General features: G+C 45.7%; 1 protein-coding gene across 2 annotated transcripts; it reads left to right on the forward strand.

The window, feature by feature from the left end:
- The first annotated feature begins 642 nt into the window (after positions 1-642).
- LOC100275199 (uncharacterized) lies at positions 643-1,698 on the forward strand. 2 transcript variants are annotated; one of them, XM_020543572.3, is made up of 2 exons: positions 643-739; positions 879-1,698. In XM_020543572.3, the coding sequence occupies exon 2, from the start codon at positions 1,000-1,002 to the stop codon at positions 1,405-1,407; it is 408 nt and encodes a 135-aa protein (XP_020399161.1). In that variant the 5' UTR covers positions 643-739; positions 879-999; the 3' UTR covers positions 1,408-1,698.
- The last annotated feature ends 18,946 nt before the right edge of the window (positions 1,699-20,644 follow it).

Raw genomic sequence — 20,644 nt, forward strand, 5'->3', positions numbered from 1 at the left:
AACCATAGACACGGTAGGCAGACTCAGCTCGCATATCCTGGTAAGTCTCAGCAGCAGCTCATATCCCCGTCGCTGTCTCGTACGTTCCGTAATCCGAACGGACAGCCATGCTGCTGTCGAGGTTAATCACCGTGGCAGATAAGTCCAACACTATATACATACACGTACATCAAAATTAGAGTAGAAAAAAAAAAGAAAGGCCACAAGGATCGGAATGGTTTCGACTGCAGAAACTAAAAAAAAAGACATGGACGGCTTTGCCACCACGCAGACCTCTGCTTTAGTTTCTCCGCATGGAGCAGCGGCAGGGGCATGTGCGTACGCTATCCCCCGGCCGAAAAGCCCGACCTGGAGAGCCACGGGATTTGCCAAAGCGAAAAAAAGCAGCTACTAGGATACTGAATGCCCATCCATGCATGACGTAGCATCCATTATTACCTTGCTTTATCTTCTTTTTCTACAGGGCGGAGATTAAACCTCCCTGCACTTGTTGTAGTTCGACACGGGAAGAACAGCTCATCACTTTTTCTTGTAGCTGCAGACAAGTGGCAAGCATTGCTGACGTGGAGCTAGCTCACTTGTTGCCGGTCTCAATGTTTCTGTCAACATACCAGTAAGCTAAGCATCCGGTTTGGCAACACGAACATGAGGGCCGGGCACCAGATTAAAAGCTGGACGGTCGTCGCATATGTTCATCAGGCAACTAAATAATGCGGCACGAGTCGCCATCAGCTTACCGGTAAAGCAAATCCTCCTCCTCCTCTCGCAGAGACTACTACTCTAACAATGCAAAGCATCTCCGTGCCATGCCCATCACACAATGAGAAATCTTAATTTGTTTTGCTTCTCTCTCTGTCTGTCCCTTTTTATATGAAAAGGAACAAGAGATAAAAGATACAGGAACCAAAAGGCGACGAGCTCAAATCTGTTCTGGTGTATCCAAGGAAGAGCCCATATATACACCTGACCTTACACGGCCATACCAACCAGGACAGATAGATGGAGGATCATCACACGGACAGGAGGATATCCAAGGAGGCCGGCGAGGAAACGAAGCTGACCAGGAGCTTCCGCTACGAGGACTACAGCACCAGGCGAGTCTTCCTGCGCAGCTACCCGCTGCAGTGGGACTGGTCGCCCTCGCGGGACGACGACGACGACGACAAGCAGGACGGCCAGGATGCCGCCGACGGCGACGAGTGCTGCGGCAGCAGGCGGTGGAAGAGCAAGATGGTGGCGGCCGTCACGGAGTGGGGGGAGGACAAGCTGCTGCTGCTACGCAGGGCCAAGAAGCGCCTCGCGCTCTACCTCATCGGCTGCCACCACCACGGTCGCCGCGCGCTGCCCTTCCCGTCAGCCTCACCCGCCGGATCATGCACCGTCGCCATGATGCTCGCCTCCAGATGATCGATAGATATCCACCACCGTACGTGCACGCACGGCGCGCGCGCGTGCATCATATATGTGTGTGGTCGACCATCGGTCGCGCGCGCCCCACGTCGTCTTCCTCTCTCTTTCTAGTGTATGATTGGCCCCTACATACGTGCTCTCGGAAATGAATTGAAAATGCACTGTATACTCTTGCTACCAAAAAAGTTGATTAATTACACACACCACAGGTAAATACGACGACCTATAGCAGAGCTATTACTTTAATTATGTACTACGTCTACGCGTACATTATTCATAATATGATCATGAAACTGAGTATAAGTGCATTGTACAAATTAGGCTTTTTTCGGTTATTCCTATTTCATGTGGATTAGATGGAATTGGAAAAATTGTGATAAATTTTGACTTGTTTGGGATTCAAACTCACCCAATCCCACCCAATTCACATGAATATTAAGAGCAAAACGAACAAACCTTAAGGTATATATACAGGTCCTATATGCAGACTTAGCTAAAAAGAAATAATCACTTAATCGGGTTCTACAATCCTTCACAATATTCTAATGCAAGCATACACCAAAGAGAACACGTAGGAGGAGGTAGTTTAATCATAATTACATATTATATTACTTTAATGAGGTTAATTATTCGGTAATATTCAAGATTAGCAGCACAAGTATAAGACAATGGTAACATGTCATCAACTACCTGAATCTATTACCATAAACACTATAAAGTAAGACTATCAATCATACTTAAGCAAGACAATATAGTAGAGCAACCACAACCAACATGTTTAGGACAGCAGCACAACAGTTACTTGTTTCAATCATTACTCAAAAGATATTCATCCAACAATAGTGAGCAAATACTTTCTGGAAAGCCTAAGAAATGATCTACAACTTTGGTATTGTAATATCAATGTGATTAAACACTTAGCAAAGTCAATTAGTGCTAAAATTACAGCTCTGTCTAGATTTGGACTGATTTAGACTCCTTCAAAAATTCATAACTACAGACTTAGACATCCAAAATAAGTGATCCTAGACTTTCTATAAAGGCCTGTATGTTTTGTTGGAATTGAATTCCATTCTAATAATCATAATTTAGACAAAACTAGTTAAGTTAATATATTTGTATATGTATTATATTTGTATATTATCCTAAATCATATGAGAGAGATAGTTATACACTATATTTATGCTATAGAGAAGCAAGTAGAAGAGTGTGTTATAAATTGTACATTAGAAAGGTAGCATGTAAATCTACAGAATCAATTTCCATCTCTCACCTCAGGAATTTGAGATAGGGTTATATATAAACTTTGGAAAGTTGTGGAATGTCACATTCTAAAAAAATAGCCTACTCCATTAGTTAGATTCCAATTCCTCAAAATGAAGGAAAAAACGGGGCTAAATATAATGAAATTTCCAACAAAACATTCATAAACTTCTCAGGGTGATTCCACTACAGGAAAAGCCTAAAAGTTCGTGGGCCGGTATATTTTCGTCGGCCGGCCCACGAACATAAGGAAGTTATTTTCGTCGGCCTAGTGGCCGACGAATATAAAACGTATTTTCGTGGGCCCATTAATATTTTCGTCGGCAGGCCCACGAAAATATGTTTTATTATTTTCGTCGGCCACTAGGCCGACGAAAATAACTTTATTTTCGTGGGCCGAGGCCAAACCGACGAAAATACGTCGTTGACCGACCAGTATTTTCGTCGGCCTCACTGAGGCCGACGAAAATAAAGCCCTACATCGTCGGACCCAGCCTTCTCTCGCTCGTTTCAAACCGTTCTTTCACCACGCCGCGCCGCCGCACGCCAACACCGTAGAGCTCCCGCGCCCCTCGCCGCCGTGCAGAGCTCCCACGACGCCGCCGCGCCCGGCTCCCACGACGCCCGGCCCCCACGACGCCGCCTCGCCGCCCAGCCCCTCGTAGAGCTCCGCGCCCGGCCCCATGACGCCGACGCACCGCCGGCCCCTCGCAGAGCTCCCGCGCCCGGCCCCACGACGCCGCCCGCAGAGCTCCCGCGCCCCCACGACGCCGTGCTGCACGCCTGCACGCCGCCCCGGCAGCCGCGCCCCTCGCCGCCCGCCCCTGCACGCCGCGCCCCTCGCCCCTGCACGCCTGCTGAGCCCCACGCCCACCCCGCCGAGCCCCACGTCGCCGCGCCCCTCGCCCCTGCACGCCTGTCGAGCCCCACGCCCGCCCGCGAAGAAGAGAGCCCGCCGTCCGCGAAGGGAGCCCGTGGCCGCCGTCGCGAAGAAGAGAGCCCACCGTTCGTCCACGCCGCGCTCGCCGTTCGTCCACGCCGTTCGTCCACGCCGCCCTCGTTCACCGCGGTGAGCCTCCCCGTATATAATATTGTTTGTAAGATTGTTTGTAAGATTGTTATCACACCACATTTGATGCTCATGGCGGTCGTGGCGGCCGTGGCGTGCTGTGGCGGCCGTGACGAGCCTCTGTCTTATGGTTGTGCCATTGGCGTATAGGGCACTTCTATCTTATGGTTGTGTCGTTGCATTCTTTGTCTAATCCTCAATGTGATCAGAGGGTGATGTCTTTTGTTTAATCTCCGATTTTTTTTTAATGTTTAGAGTTTAGTTTTAATCGTTAACCATAGCGAACCGTATGCGTCACCCGTTCGGGAACGGCGAACGTCACATTGGCTTGTGAGGTTTGCCGTTCCGGAATTGTCCACGTATTTTGGACAGCCTAAGAGTGTAGGCCGATGCTTGTGATTTGTGACATGTGCCTTACGATTGACGCGGAATTTCGGTTGTGTAACCCAGTTGTTCTCCAACACACCATGTTCAGGCGTGTGCTTGGAGAGCAGCGAGGTTATGCTGCCGAAATTTCGCGGCAATCGTAGGATACACGTCACAAATCACAAGCATCGGCCTAAACTCTTGGGTGGGTTTAGGACCTTTACCTAATAGGGAGTTCACCTAAGCCACGGACGATCGTTGATGTTCTTTGTCTTTTGTTTAGCCTTTGAAATGGACGGTGATCGGAGGGTGATGTATGACGGGTGGAGAAAGGATGGGGCACATTCGAATGAATGGATGGGTGTAACAAAGGCTTTTCTTGAGCACGCTTTCAAAGATGCAACTGGTCGTCTAGTGAAGTGTCCTTGCAATCGATGCGAGAACAAGTGGCCTTAGAAGAAGGAAGAAATGGAGAAACACCTTTGCAAAAGTGGGTTTATGCCGAAGTACCTTGTATGGTACCGGCATGGAGAGTCTATTAAACACGTTGACGCGGAGGTGGAACTTGATGACGATCATGATAGGATGGATGACATGTTGCATGATCTTGGTAGGGATGTTGAAATGAACGCTGAGGAGCCGGGCCAGCTTCCACGCGATGCTCAGGAATTCTTCCGGCTACTCACCGCAGGAGAAGAGAGACTGCACGAGCACACTCAGATGTCAGTTCTTGGGACTCTCACAAGACTAATGGCGATAAAGTCGAAGCACAACATTTCAAACAGTGCTTACAACGACATCGTCCAACTGATGGGCGAGGTTCTCCCGGAGAATCATAAGTTGCCAAAGAATATGTACTTCGCAAAGAAGATGTTGGCTGGTCTTGGGATGACATATGAGAAGATCGACGTGTGTCCCAATAGTTGCATGCTATTCTTTGAGGAGGATGACAAGCTGGACCGTTGTAAGCATTGCGAAGCTTCTAGATATGTCGAGGTGACAAATGATGAGGGTGAATTGGTAGTTACGAAGGTCGCAGCTAAGCAACTTCGTCGGTTGCCCATCATTCCTCGGCTTTCAAGGTTGTTCCTCAACAAGGAAATAGCTCTGCATATGACGTGGCCAAAGAATGGTGTACGTCTCGTCACTGATCCAGACATAATGGTCCATCCGTCGGACGGTGATGCGTGGAAGGCATTTGACGAGTTTGATCCCGAATTTGCAAACGACCCTAGGAGTGTACGGCTTGGTCTATCGACGGACGGATTCACACCTTTCAATACCAGTGCAAGCCCTTACTCGTGTTGGCCTGTCTTCATTGTGCCATATAATCTTCCTCCTGAGTTGGTCAATAAAGAAGAGTTCATGTTCCTTGCACTAGTCATCCCAGGATTGAAGAGCTGAAACAATTGTGGAGAGGTGTGAAGGCTTATGACAGTCATACTGAAAAGGAGTTTACCATGCGCGCTGCTTATTTGTGGTCAGTGCATGATCTGCTAGCGTATGGAGATTGGTCTGGATGGTGTGTTCATGGTCGGTTGTGCTGTCCCATATGTATGAATGATACGGATGCATTCAGATTGAAGCATGGTGGGAAAGTGTCATTCTTTGATGCTCATCGACGTTGGACTCCATTCAAGCATGATTTCAGGAATTCTCTTACTGCATTCAGAAGTGGAGCCAAAATCAGAAATGGGCCACCAAAGAGGCAAACTGCACCGCAGATAATGGCATGGCATGCTTGTCTGAAGCAAGGAGAAAATGATAGGTTTCAAGGCTACGGGGAGGACCACAACTGGACCCATATTTCATCAATATGGGAGCTTCCGTATGCAAAAGCCTTGATCATGCCGCACAACATAGACTTGATGCACCAAGAGCGTAACGTTGCGGAAAGCATCATAAGCACATGTTTCGATGTGACTGATAAAACGAAAGATAATATGAAGGCAAGAAAAGACATGGCTGAAATTTGTAAGAGACCGATGCTCGAGTTGAAAGTAAGCGATAAAGGGCATGAGAGTAGGCCGCGAGCTGATTACTGCCTCAAGCCAGATGAAAGGAAAGAAATATTTAAGTGGTTGAAGAATCTGAAATTTCCAGATCGATATGCGGCAAATCTGAAACGGACAGTCAATCTGAAGACCGGTAAATTGATCGGTTTGAAAAGCCATGACTACCATATTATTATGGAGAGGCTGATCGAGGAGGAGTGGGGGCAGCGCGGCCAGCGAGGACAGCTCGGGCAGTGGGCTTTTTCAGGGCACCTCACAGAGCCGACAGAGGCAGCAGCAACTTCTCGACTGTCTAGACGAAGTGCAGGGTGAGGAGGGTGAGCAGGAGACTCCTCAGCAGGATGCTCATGTGCAGGGTGAGGAGGGTGAGCAGGATGAGAAGGGTGAGCAGGATGAGGAGGTTGACCCAATGGGGGCAGGCAGCGCGGGCGACGCGTCAGATGCTTCTACGTCCTTCAGGTATTATTATGCATATTAGTTTAATTGATATTAGTTTCTAATCATTTCATCATATTGAATTTACTTGTATACTTAGGTATAAGAAGAGCAATGCGCTTGGTCCGAGACCTGCCGAGAGGAGGCTCATCCGGCCGCATGGAGAATGGTGGGGCTTATTTCTGTTGTGTTAATTTTTTAATGTGAACGTGATTGCACTAGTTTACTTGTTTTATTAATTTTTGTAGGTCATGGGAAGACTTGACTTGGGACGGTACAGGCAGACGTCCCAAGGTGAACGCGGTGTTGGGTAGCCTCTGTCGCTTCTACTACCCTGGCATGGTGGAGCTGAATGGCGAGAGGTTCGCGGCTATGCAGTGGGCTGACTGGGGTCTAAAGGACTATGTCGAGCCAGGGGAGTCAGGGGAAAGCAGTAGCGGAGGGGGAAGTTCGGAAAAAAACGAAGGACTTGTCAGGTAGCTGTGTGGGACGAGTTCTGGGTGAGTTTACTTTCGTATATAAGCAATTCATTGAATTATTGCTTCTCCAAATCTTACTTTAACTTAACTTCTACATTGATATGTAGGGGAGGTTCCAATTGCCGGATGACATCGAGGAGGATCAGGCTCAGTGGACACGTGTGAAGAGGCACTTTCGGAAGTGCGCTGATAAGATAATCAAGGATGCCATGTACAATGCTCGCATCGCGGCCGTCAACTACTACTACAAGAAGATAAAGGGGCAGAAAATGAGCAAAGCATTTGGGGCCAATGAGATCTACCTCACAGAGGAGCAGTACCTGGAGAGCGTTGTGGATTGGCTGGCGAAGGACATGGAAGCCTGGAGGTGGTTGGTTAAGAGATGGGCGTCGCCTGAGTGGATTGCAGAGTCCAACAAGCACCGTGCCAACCGTGGCACTGAAGGACCGGGGCACAGGTACGGCGCCGATGGACACCTTGGTACCGCACGCCGCATGGTAAGTATATAAATCAAACTTGTATGTTACATCTATGAAAATTATATGGTTTAACTCTTCTTTTTCATGCAGGAAGCTGAAAGTGGAGTTGCTCCAAGTTTTATGGAGGTTTACGTCCGTGGTCACCGTGGCCCTGATCCGGCGAACCCTGATGTGCTATGCAGCGAGGCGGCAAGGGAGAAAATGGTAAACAAGTTTGTATTTACGAATTAAATTGCATGTTTTGTGTCTAACTCCAACTTTCTTTGCAGAATGCATATGGGGAGGAAATGACTCAACGCCATGGGCCTGACTTCGACTGGATGCATTCAGACTTAGATGCCTCGGCGTTGTACCATAGTGGTGGGGGTAGAAAGCATGGCAGGTGAGGTGTTTGTGTTTGATTCGACGATTTCATTAACAAGAATGTGTCCACTTAATGGCTCAACTATGTGCATCATGCAGGTTTGCCTTTGGCACCGGCGTTGTGGAGTACAACAGGACATTAGGTCAAGGGAAGGCATCGTCTTCGGGAGGGAGTTCTTGCTCCTCCAGGTCTGCTCGAGAGGCTCAGCTGGAGGAGGAGACTCGGGCAGCACAGGAGCAGGCTCGAGCAGCACAGGAGCAGGCTCGAGCAGCGCAGGAGCAGGTTGGGCAGCTGACGCAATATATGGCTTCTTATTTTCAGGTAATTCGTCTATCTCATCACGTGTCGTCATTGAATTCAAAGTATAATGTTGCGATTCTAACGTTGCATCCATTTGCAGGAAATGACTACTAGACTCGGCCCTGATATGAACTTGCCCGCTTTTCGCCCTCCCCAGGTAACACTATCTGAACACTTCAATTCCATAGCAACTCTTTCTTTATTATCAAAAATGGCTCGCAGGCACAAGGATGGGGACAGTGGCCAGGACAAGCTCCAGCGTCGCAGCCACAGTGGACTGGTGTTGGGTGGACGCAGGCACCTCCAGGCACTTGGACGCCTCCACCCCAAGGATCGCAGCCAGTCCCGGGATGGGTGCCACCGGTCTCCCAGCCACCGGCGGGCTCTCAGCCATTTCAAGCGTGGCCACCGACGGGGTGGGTGCCACCACCTCTGGGGTGGCCACCACAACAGTACCCGTGGATGCATGCACAGCCTCCTCCTCACCATGGATCACATGTGACGTTCCATGTTTAGTTTTATGCAAATATTGACCAAACACAGCAATGTATATGTATACAGCCTTATTTGAATGATTGATGAATTGCAGGGTTCAGCGTCACATGCTCATGGATCGGAGGGTGGTGTCAACGTCCAAGACTTCCTCGTCCATGGTGCTGGAGGGAGTGGCCACCTTCCTGGTGGCGGAGGAGGGAGTGGCCAAAACTCCCACAGCCCGCCGGAGTGATCAGTGAGGAGTGAGTAGTTAGTAGCTTATGGACTTATGGACTCTAGACTTATGGACTAGAGTTTTGTGAATTGTGTATTTGAATGGACAATGGACTTTTGGACTTATGGATACTCTAAACTTATGTGAATGGACTATTTATGTATATGTGAATGTGTTTTGTGAATTATGTATTAGGCTTGTGAATCTGTATATGTGATATTGTGTATATTGCTGTGAATTATTAATAGGTGCAGAAAAATCTGTTTTGGGGGGGGGGGGGGAACCATCAATTTTCGTCGGCCTCGGTGGTGGCCGACGAAAATATGTTCCCAGGCTATTTTCGTCGGCCACCACCTAGGCCGACGAAAATATGTTCCCAGGATATTTTCGTCGGCCACTACCTAGGCCGACGAAACTATCCTGGCGTATTTTCGTCGGCCACCCCCGGCCGACGAAAATAAATGGTCGACTCACTATTTTCGTCGGTTTTGCGAAAACCGACGAAAATAGGTTATTTTCGTCGGTACCGACGAAAATAGACGCCTATTTTCGTCGAACTTATTTTCGGCGGCTATTTTCGTCGGCAGGCCGACGAAAATACTATATTTTCGTCGGTTTAGGCTTATTTTCGTGGGTTTTTGGCCCACGAAAATTTAGGCGTTTCCTGTAGTGTTCAATATGCATCAAGAGTAAAGGACACTAGGAAGGCCTTGCTGTCCAGATTTTGGACAGATTTAGGCTCCACACTTCAAACATCTACAACTTGACCTTTAGAACACCAAAAAGGGTGATCCAAGAATTTTTGGGAAAGCTTAGCAAAATTACTACACATCCTCTATAATCACAAAGGAGTGATTCCATGTTTAATGAACCCAAACAACACAGTTTTTGAAATCTGATTAGAGTGGACAGAATACAACAATCATTTTGTAAAATTCATAACTCCCAAACTATCAGGCGTATGGTCATGAAATTTTAACCCAAGCAAGACAAGGAAGTTATCTACTACTTTCTTATGTTCGAAAAGAACTGATTCTAAGCTTAACTTAAGAAAACAATGCAACCTTTAAAATATGTATCCAATTTGGATAGATTCGAGTTGTGATCGAGAAGAATAACTTCCAAACCATTCATGCTAATGTCATTATTTTTTAGGAAACACTAGATATGTAGGTTAACTACAATCTTTATAAAGAACACGTCTACAAAAAACACAGTTTACTATTACTAGATTAACCGCACAATCAAAATTGTACCCGTAGGAATTTTCAGCTTGTGAGCACAAGAACAGTCAACTCAATCTCCCAGCAAAATTGTGGATAGATACTACCCCTTTTTAGTTCTAGCTCATCATGACTTAGTTATCAAACTCATAATTCATATAAATGCAAAATTTTACGTGCTCATGCTATCTAAGTTGATTAACATGAAAGGGACACCTTACTTTACTAGTGTAATTTGGCATGTGAAGGTAAATAAATTCCAAACTTTATACTGCGACACATATCCATTCTAAATCATACAGAGCTCGTCAAAGGCAGGACATGTCTGGCGGTCGGGCGGTCGCGGCCTCTCGCGGCGCCGCCTTCCCTGGCGGCGGGGCCTCCGCCCCTTCTCCCGGCGCCGCCAACTCTCCGGTCTCTTCAGATATGGCATGGGCTGGCCCTACTCGTCTGCAGCCTTCGTCTCCTACCTTCCGCGTTCGTCTCCCCGTAGAGCAGGACATTGGCGTTCTCGAAGTTCCGACAGGGCCGCTCCGGCAGCAATCTCCACCGGCGGTAAGTTCTTGGGGGTCTGTTCCTTGCCGTCTGCACCGCTCCGAACCGATGCCTTGTCAAGATTTTCAGACTTGTGGGGATGGTTTTTCGTCTGCTCTGGGGGCCTGCTGGGATTCGATGTCTTCAGATCTGCCATCGGTGACGGGATTTGCTCTTCTCAGTCTTGACTACCAGATCCTTTACAGCGGATTCCTTGCTCAGAGAAGATGAAATGGTCGGCAGACGGCCCGTCGAGTCTGCATCAGAAATTCAACTCCTCTACCGCAGTGAATGCAAGCAGTGGCCTATTCCATCCGCCTGCGACGGGCGGCGCCGATTCTGGGCCGTCCGGTCAGCTCCAATTCAATGGCCGCGAGTCTGCCTCGATGCGATTGGACGATGTTGGTTGGTCTGTAGTAAAGCCAAAGTTCTGGTGGCGTAAAAACTTTGCAGATCCTGGGAGATCCTCACAGATTTTGGATGACAAGGCATCCAGTCTCTTCAAATTGAAGCTTCAAGATAAATGCTACAACTGTCTCTCTCCTAGCCATCTTGCCTTTCACTGCTCGGCTCCGTCGCGTTGTTGGTTCTGCCTACTTCCTGGGCACGGGGCTAGGTCTTGCCGTCGTAGAGGCGCTCAGAGGAAGTCGAAATCACCTTGTGCCAGTATAAAACCAGTGGGGCTATCTTTGCAGGGTACTGGCAGTTTTAATTGTCCGCAGCAGCAGCACAACTCCTGTACCGAGCCTCATCTACAAAAGCAGGAGAAGCAGCCGGCTTCCATTCTCAGACTTCCTCCTCGCTCCCTCAAGAAATCCTATCTGCAAGCTTTGCAAGAGAGCCCTAGTATGGAAGCCCGTTACCCAGGTGATCCTCGGGGGAGGCCAGCTTGTGCGGCCTTCGCCATCTCGGCGACTGGACCAATTCAACGACGCAGGGACGATCTGATCAGCAAGACGGTGGTCTGTTCCTTCGATGGTAACAGTCATGAGGTTGACTCTCTGTTCGCTGGGGATATGCTGCACGAAAAATTCAACCTTCAGCATGGTCAGTACCAGCTTATCAAACACTTTCCTGAGCAGTTTCTGATTATTTTCTCTGATCCAAGATCCAAGCGGTGGGCTCTCGACCGGAGGACTGTTTCTTATCGCGGTCGGGTTTTTCATTTTGGTGACTGGTTAGAGAATAGCTACGCTAGAGAATCTAGTTTCGAGTTCAGAGTCAAAGTTAGGGTAGAAGGGATCCTTATCCACTGTTGGGGTGAGGATGTTGCAGCAAGAGCATTGGGTAGAAGTTGTGGTATTCACTTAGTTCAGGAGAGCTCCAGACGTAGAGAGCGCACTAGGTCCTTTGATCTGTGGGCCTGGTCCTCTGATCCCTGTGATATTCCTAAGGAAGTGTGGCTAACTGTCACCGAGCCAGATAGTGAGTTACCTTCTGTGAACATTCCTTTAACTCTGGCTGGTTCCCATCTTGAGGGCCTGTCTGATCTGAAAAGGGGTCATGTGTACACGCTGCACAACCATATTGAGGTAGTTGAAGATCTCACTTTCATTCGTGGTAGGGGCAGCAGGGGGGGTCCTCCCAACCGTTTGCCTCGGCGTGAGTTTGTATGGAGTTATGGTGCCCCAGATTCTGTTGGCGAGAAAAAGAGTATCAAATTAATCACCGTGGCAGGGATTCTGTCCGTCGTGACCGGGAGCATGATGATGATGACAACCCTCAGAATGGTCGTCACCAGGGCACCCGTCGCCGGCGCAGTCTGTCTGGTTGGGCACGGGTGTCTTGCTGCCGTGGAGGCCTTGCTGACTGCTACAGTTCTAATGGAAGGCACAGATCGTCCACCCCCTTCCGTCGTCATGGGCAGGAGTTGTCAGTCTCCAAATCTTGGGTCCCTGTGGTGAAAGTTAAGAAGGTTTCCTTTGCTAACCCCCTGATCTCGGCTATGTGGCCGTCGGGCGTGGGTGAAGGGTCGACAGTTGCTGATTGTTCTAGGCTGACCAATGTTCACCTCCCTGGCAACAAGACTCCTGTGGCTGCTGAGGGGAATTCCAGACCGATTGACGGCAATGGCCGCGATAACAACATTGATTCGCTCCTGTCCCAGGCATCTGCATCTCCCAAGGTACCCCCTCTGGCTTCCCCACTTTCTGTTGATGTTCATCGTCCTGCTAGAGTAAAAAGGGGAACTGAATCTAATTATAACCCAGGCCAGAATTTTAGTATGTTGTCCAATGACCCATTGATTCAAGAAGCACTAAGGTCAACCCAATCACAAAGGCCAACTCATGGGATGGCTGCGATTTAACCACAGAACAATGATGTAATCAACATAATTAGGATGGTCCCACTTCTTACGCAGTTCATATCAATGAACCACTCCTAGTCGGTCAGCCATCCGCGCACAAGCAGGGGGACTGCTCTGATGCGCAGTTACAAGAATTTGTTGCACATATTGCTTTACCAAAAGAACAATCGCTAATCCTATTGATACCCCAGACAGTTTTAGTGCATTAATGGGACAATCCACTGAATCTCCTGTTGTATTGTATAATCAGACTCCTACCTTAACAAAGAGATCCAGTATTAGACTAGCTGCCAAGAAAAAGATTATGATGGGGCATTCCAGGGATGCAATATCCAAAGCCCAGGACATCCTGATAGCTAAGCTCAATAATACTGCAACAAATCAAAAACAAAACCGAATCTCTACTGTTTCATGTTCCTCTAACCAAGATAATTCTTTTGAACAGATTGCTCGCCTTTTCTCAAGGCCACTAACCAAAGAGCAGATGGAGGCAATCATGGAATTGGTCAATCAAGGGATAGAGAAGACAGGGCATAAGAGGAGGGGACGCAAGGTGGCTCCCATTGCTTCCCCAACCATCAGGGCTGTGGGGGATGCCTGAGATCTCTTCGCGGTGGCAGTTTTCTTCTTATGATGCATGCGATCTGGTGTTCCTGGTTCCCTCAGTGGGGTGTTTTAGTTCTATCTGTAGCTGTTCCAATTCAAGTGGCGTGGTCATGGCTGTTTTGGCCTGGGCGTCCTATGCTTTTGTGTCGACTGTCCTCCAATCTGTTTGTGTGGGGAGTGCTATATGTCTGTAATCTGTGTTGTCTGTGTTGGGAGTTGTTAGGTGTTTGGTTGAAGTCCGTGTCTGTCTGCGGTTCTGTCCCTGGTACGTCTAGTCTATCAAGTGGAAGTGGTAATTCCAGTTAAATGTGTTCCAACTGCACTATTTTCTCTTGGAATGTGAGGGGTTTAAATGATCTGGCCAAACGTGCAAGTGTGAAACAAACAATTCTGTCCTCAGGTGCAACCATAGTTTGTTTCCAAGAGACAAAAATCATGAACTGGACCAATGACTTACTGAAAGAAACTGTGGGATGCAAGATGGCTTGCCAGATAGTTCAGCTCCCTTCACAGGGTGCCTCTGGTGGAATTCTTTTGGCCTCTGACGCAGATTTGTTCGAGATGGACCTCATTCCATGCGCTTCAACCTACTCGATCTCGGTTAGGGTTAGCTCGAGAGTGGAGGACGAGGTCTGGGACCTCACGGGGGTTTATGGCCCCCAGCCAGAAACTGAAAAAATGAGCTTTCTGTCAGAGCTCCGAAACATCCAAAATGTGATGCATCCGGAATGGGCGATCCTGGGAGACTTCAACATGATAAGGAGAGCAAGAGAAAAAAAAATAAAGGATCAATCAATAGAAGAATCATGAGTCAGTTCAATAATACAATTGATGATTTGCATCTGTTAAAGCTTGAGCTCAATGATAGAGCCTTTACTTGGTCAAATGAACAAGTGGACCCTACAATGACCAGGATAGATAGATTCTTTGGGACAACTCAATGGCATGGGCTCTTCCCATCGGTAGATCTGCTGTCCCTTTGCACTATGACTTCAGACCACTGCCCAATTATTATGCAAGGCTGTTCACAATTTCGTTTCTTCAAAGGCTTCAGATTTGAATCGTTCTGGACAAAGCTGGACGATTTCAAGGAGGTGGTTAATCGAGCTTGGTCTACTGATGTTAACTCTGAAGATGCCATTCTGAGGCTGCATGTCAAGATGTCACGCACAACTAAGGCCCTTAGTATGTGGAGACGCAAAACAGTAGGGAGCGTCAAGTTCCGCCTGGCAATTATCCAGATCACTCTTACTCACCTAGAGAAGGCGCAAGAAAATAGACAGCTCTCCAACGATGAATTGGAGTTCAGGAGAAGACTGAAAATCAAAATTCTTGGTCTTGCTTCCATTCAAAAAGCAACTGCGAGACAACACTCCAGACAGTTATGGATGCGTATGGGAGACGCCAACACGAAATTCTTTCACCTGGTAGCCAACAATAGGAGAAAGAAGAACTATATCAGATCTCTCCTTCAGAATGGTACTTTATTGTCTAGCCAACAAGACAAACTGCAAGAGGCTCATCAGCATTTCAAGGAGATTCTTGGAGAGACTGGAATGAGACATAAGGTAGTTCAGTGGGCCGCTCTAGCTTATTCCCCCTTTTCGTTAGGTGAGCTCGACATCGTGATGCAAGAGTCGGAGATCAAGAATGTGGTCATGAGTTTACAATTAGAAAAAGCTCCTGGCCCAGATGGTTTCATTGGCCTTTTCTATAAATGTTGTTGGACCTTGGTTAAAAAAGACCTCACTGCTGCAATTAACGATTTCTACAATTTTAGATGTAAAAACCTCCACGTAGTTAATGAAGCAAGTGTTGTTCTACTCCCAAAAAAAGAGGTCTCGGATAGCATCGATAAGTTTAGACCTATTAGTCTAATAAACAACTTTATGAAGATCGTCACCAAAATTTTGGCAAACAGACTGGCACCGCGCATGAATGAAATTGTATCTGTTGCCCAAAATGCCTTCATCCAAAAGCGATCAATTCATGATAACTTCTTATACGTTCAAAGGGTGATTATGAAGATGCACAAGAGGGGTCAGCCTGCGCTTTTCATCAAGCTTGACATCTCCAAAGCCTTCGACTCCATAAATTGGGCTTATCTCCTTGATGTGTTAAAGGCCATTGGTTTCTCCCAAAGGTGGCGAGACTGGATCGCTCTAATTCTAGGCTCATCTTCCTCCAAAATAATAATAAATGGAGAGCCGACAAATAGAATTAAACACAGGCGTGGTGTACGACAAGGGGACCCCCTTTCTCCATTTCTTTTCATTTTAGCAATGGACCCTCTCCAGCGTATGATCGATAAGGCGGCTCAGGCTGGGCTACTGGGAAGCGTCCTGCCTAAAGGGGCAAAGCTTCGTTGTTCCCTATATGCAGATGATGCTGGGGTGTTTGTGAGAGCAGACAAGTCGGACCTCAAAGTTCTCAAAACGATTCTAGAAGTCTTTGAAGGTTGTTCAGGGCTAAAGATAAATTTTGATAAAACAGAAATCTTTCCAATTCGCTATCCTCAGTCGCTTTGGTCAAATCTTGCCGAAGTGTTCCCGGGTAAATATGCTAACTTACCTGGAAAGTATCTTGGTCTTCCCCTCCACTTTAGGAAGATTAAAAGGACCTCCTTGCAACCGCTACTGGAAAAAATCAACAACAGACTGGCCGGTTGGAAAGGCAGACTACTCTCTAAAGCAGGCAGAGAAACATTGGTTAAATCAGTATTAACAGCCGAACTGATTTATCATCTTACGATTTTTCCAGTTCAAAAATGGCTGCTAAAGAAAATTGATATGATAAGAAGAGGCTTTCTTTGGAAAGGAAACAACCCTGAAGCTTGCAGTGGAGGTCACTGTCTGATCAACTGGTCTACAACATGTCAGCCAAAGAACAAGGGGGGACTGGGCATTCTGAACCTAGAACGCTTTGCAAGGGCTTTCAGAATCAGATGGTTGTGGATGCATTGGAAGAACAGGGATAAGGCGTGGATTGTTTTGCAATCGCCATGCGAAAAAATAGATGAAGAACTTTTCAATGCATCCATGGTGGTCAACGTTGGTAATGGGAGAACAGCAAGTTTTTGGAAATCTAGTTGGATCCATGGTCAGGCGCCTAAGAATATAGCACCAATTCTGTTCAAGAAAGCAAGGAAGAAGAACATCTCAGTTTTTCATGCTCTTAGAGCCAATAGCTGGATTGAGCTATGTCTGCCATGCATACGAGAAGACGAAATAAAAGATTTTGTAACCCTATGGCAGGCTATCAGTAGCATGCACGAACTTAATAACTTGGAGGATTCCATCTCTTGGAGATGGACGACTGATGGTCAGTACAGTGCAAGCAGCGCATATAACATTCAGTTCTCAACAAACTTCTGCACAATGAAAATCTGTTCCATTTGGAAAGCAAAAACTGAACCCAAGTGTCGCTTCTTCGCTTGGACTCTTTTACACAACAGAGTGTTGACAGCAGAGAACCTTCAGAAAAGGGGATGGCCTCACAATACTTCTTGTTGTCTCTGTAATTCGACCTTTGAAACGACGGTTCATCTCTGCAAGGACTGCCCCTTCAGCAGGGAGGTGTGGGACAGAATCTTGTCTTGGGCAAATCTTTCGTCCTTTAAGGGGATCTATGGCTCTGATTCGTTGTACGACTGGTGGAGAAATTTGAGAAGTAGGTGCAACAAGCCGTCAAGAAGATCCTTTGATGGCCTTATCATTTATTTTTGGTGGAGCATTTGGTTAGAGAGGAATAATAGAATCTTTCACAGTCAGCTTAGATCAGCGGAGCAGGTCGCGCTAGTGGTCAAAGAGTTAGTTGGTTGTTTCCATGGCCCGGCTGGCTAGTAGGTCCGCTTAGTAAATTTGTTCAGGAGTTCGCTTCTAGTCTTGTAAGTCGTCTTCGTTTCTTGTAATTTCCTGTTAGTTCTAGTCCTTCTAATATATTGGAGCGGCAAGTCTTTTGCCTCTCCCTTTCAAAAAAAAAATCCATTCTAAATGTCATCAAGCAACCACAACATCCTATGAGGATATAAGAACACTAGTTTCTAGTTTTGTACCTACGATTACTTTATTAATCATTTTCAATCACTTAATTGGCATCGATCGACTTAACCCCTAACCCGACAATTTGAGCACCACAAATCATGGAGGTCTACCTAGACATCTAGTGTCACATAAAGTCTACTAATTAACTCGCAACCCACTTGAAGCACTAGATTTACATATATATGACAATTACGTAACCCAAATGACCCGTTCCTATTCACACAAGTTAGCTAATGCCAACACGAAAAAAATAAACCATACATGAGTGCCATATTTTCTTAGCTAAAACATGACACCGTAGAGTTCTACGAGACCAAAACTTTAAACACCCAACATTAGCACTCATATGCATCTTCCACCATGAGTTCCTTAGACCCCACGGGAGCAAGTAGAGAATAATATTTCTCAACAACTTTCAACTAAGTTAATAGACGGGTGACACAATGACTACTGCGTCATGTCATTACTTCACCAGACAATCAAAAATCCATTTTAACCATTTTGACAGAACCGTTGACTGACTGTTTATAAAATTAGCCTATCCTTCATATGACCACTTTCACCACACCATGCATACGAAAAGACAATTTAATCACACTTCGCATACACATATGCTACGCCGATTTCAATCACCATGGACGCCACTAAAACGATACAACACGTCTACTACACAATCACAATCGAAAGAGTTCAGAATAAGAAAGATCCATCAAGACATTCTAAGGAATGATGAACAACTTTGTTGAAACACACCAAACATTGATGCCACAACCATGATCTATGCAAGTAATCTAGCAAGGAGGGAAGTGCACAACATGAACTCATTGTAATCCTCAACGATCATCAGCCAAGAGGAGTGACAACAGGAAAAGAGGAGCAAAACAAGGAGAGGGCTACACCATGGCCCTGCTGTTGTTGCGCTCATTTGAGCAAGGCTTCAGTGGACACACATAGAGTGCTGCTAATACAAGCAAGATTGAGTGGACAACAACTACAATTGAGGAAAAAGAAACATGCTAACACTAAGTATTCCACTCATTTTAGTAAATCAACAACATTGGAACATCTATGTTAAAATTCCCAATCTTGGGAGTAATATCAACATGATTGCAAATCCTCCCACTAATGCTTCATCTAAAATTCATTGAAGTTTTTTTTATCTTTTCCCTCTCAATATTCATGGCCTCTAGTGCTTCTCCATCTCTCAGCCACAACAGTACTAGATGACTTTAAATATCTTGTTATTTATGAAAATTTGATGCAAAACTTTAGAGGGCTCGACATATACATAGATAAGGAATCAAAGATAAAGCGAGATATGCTAGGCCTATCGTTTTATGAGTGGTCTTGAGTTCATTTTTATGGGTGCTATATTTCTTATAAATACACATAAATGAAGCAAAACTATTGTTACTAAAATGGAAACTAAAATAAATTAAGAAAACACATATCACATGATATATAGTATATTTAGGTTGTGATAACACTTGTCATTGATGAGGCACTATGAAAAAGATTGTAACACTCTCGACATTAAGCATGCTCTTAATCATGTCAAAAGTGTCTTCTTTATTAAGGTTTCTATATGTGTATTTCTTATTTGATTGACCACATGAAATGATCAGTTTTTAAGTATTGTTTGTGCGATGTGGCAAACATGATTTCTTATGTTATGTGTATGACTTTGCTAATGTGTTCAAACAACTCCAAATTAAGTGACAAACCACTTTTATCTATGTTGCATGTGCTTGTTTTTAGAAGAAAATTAATAAAATAGGTAAACATAAAAGGTTTATTTTATTGCTTGGATGTGTGTTTGAGTGTATAAAAATAAAGTTTTGTTGAAACCCTTCAAAGTTTCCAATTAAACTATAGTGCAAGTCTCAGACATCAACTTAGCACCGAGTTAGACTTGGTTTTTGCTAAAAAGATTTGTTTTTGCTGTTTCAAAATTGAAGAAAATTCTCAAATACCATTTTAGACTTGGTTGTTTTTTATGTCCTTGTTTTGGCTGACACTATCATGTTCACAAGTTGTATTCTCATGTTTTTGTATAGCTCTTGACCTTCATCCAAAAGAATGATTATATCCTAACTTTTGTATATAAGCCTTGCCTTTGTAGGGTAAATCTTCTTGTTGTTTTGACCCTTAAAACTGAGTCTTAAACAACCTAAAATAGATTTTGAGGGCCTTGTTCAGGATAGCTTGAAAGGCCGATCTTTACAACTATGCGCTCTTTAACCATAGCTTATATGATATCTATGCTCAAATGAGAATCATAGATCATGTTGAGTTCAACAACTTCACTATACCATGTCGAGGTCGACAACTTCACTAAATAGAAACATTCTTAAGAGTGTGTCAAAAACCTACAAAAGCAAAATATTTGGTCAGCTTCGCCTTAGCCTTGCCATTACATTGTCCTAGTGTATGTCTCCATATTATCATAGTTCCCCGCTATCTTTAACACAAATTGGTTAGAGCATGTTTGGCATAGATCTTGTCTACTATCAGCCTTGCCCCACCTTCGCCTATCATTGCTATGCCACACAAGAACATTTGGGTTCACACCCTATCTAGGCCTCCATGCACTTCGCTCTATGATAATGCAAGAAAGATGTTTTGCGACCACATCCCCATCCCTAATCATATCCAAAGAACTTGAGTGCTCTTTCGAACATGCCCTACTCAACCTATCCCCACTCTTACTGGTAGCAGCTTTGCCATGCCATTCATTTTCAAGGTCATAACATCAATTTCCCAAGCAAGTTGAAGCCCCAAGTGTGCAATAGAAGCTATCCCAAACCTCACTTATACCTCAATCATGCTCACCATGTTCAATCATATAGGCAGCAAAAATGCACATGGTGGTTCCTCTATGTTCTTCAAAATTTACCCACATTGACTAATCATTCTTTGATTCCTTGATAGCATAGGTGCTCTAGGTTATTATCTCTCCTCATTATGTGTCCTCAATGGGAACCATCAACGACAGTTGATAAATTTGTAAATCCCATCATCATCATTTGCCATGGTCGTAA

The sequence above is a fragment of the Zea mays genome, chromosome 9, assembly GCF_902167145.1.
Source record: "Zea mays cultivar B73 chromosome 9, Zm-B73-REFERENCE-NAM-5.0, whole genome shotgun sequence".
Taxonomy (NCBI): Eukaryota; Viridiplantae; Streptophyta; class Magnoliopsida; order Poales; family Poaceae; genus Zea; species Zea mays.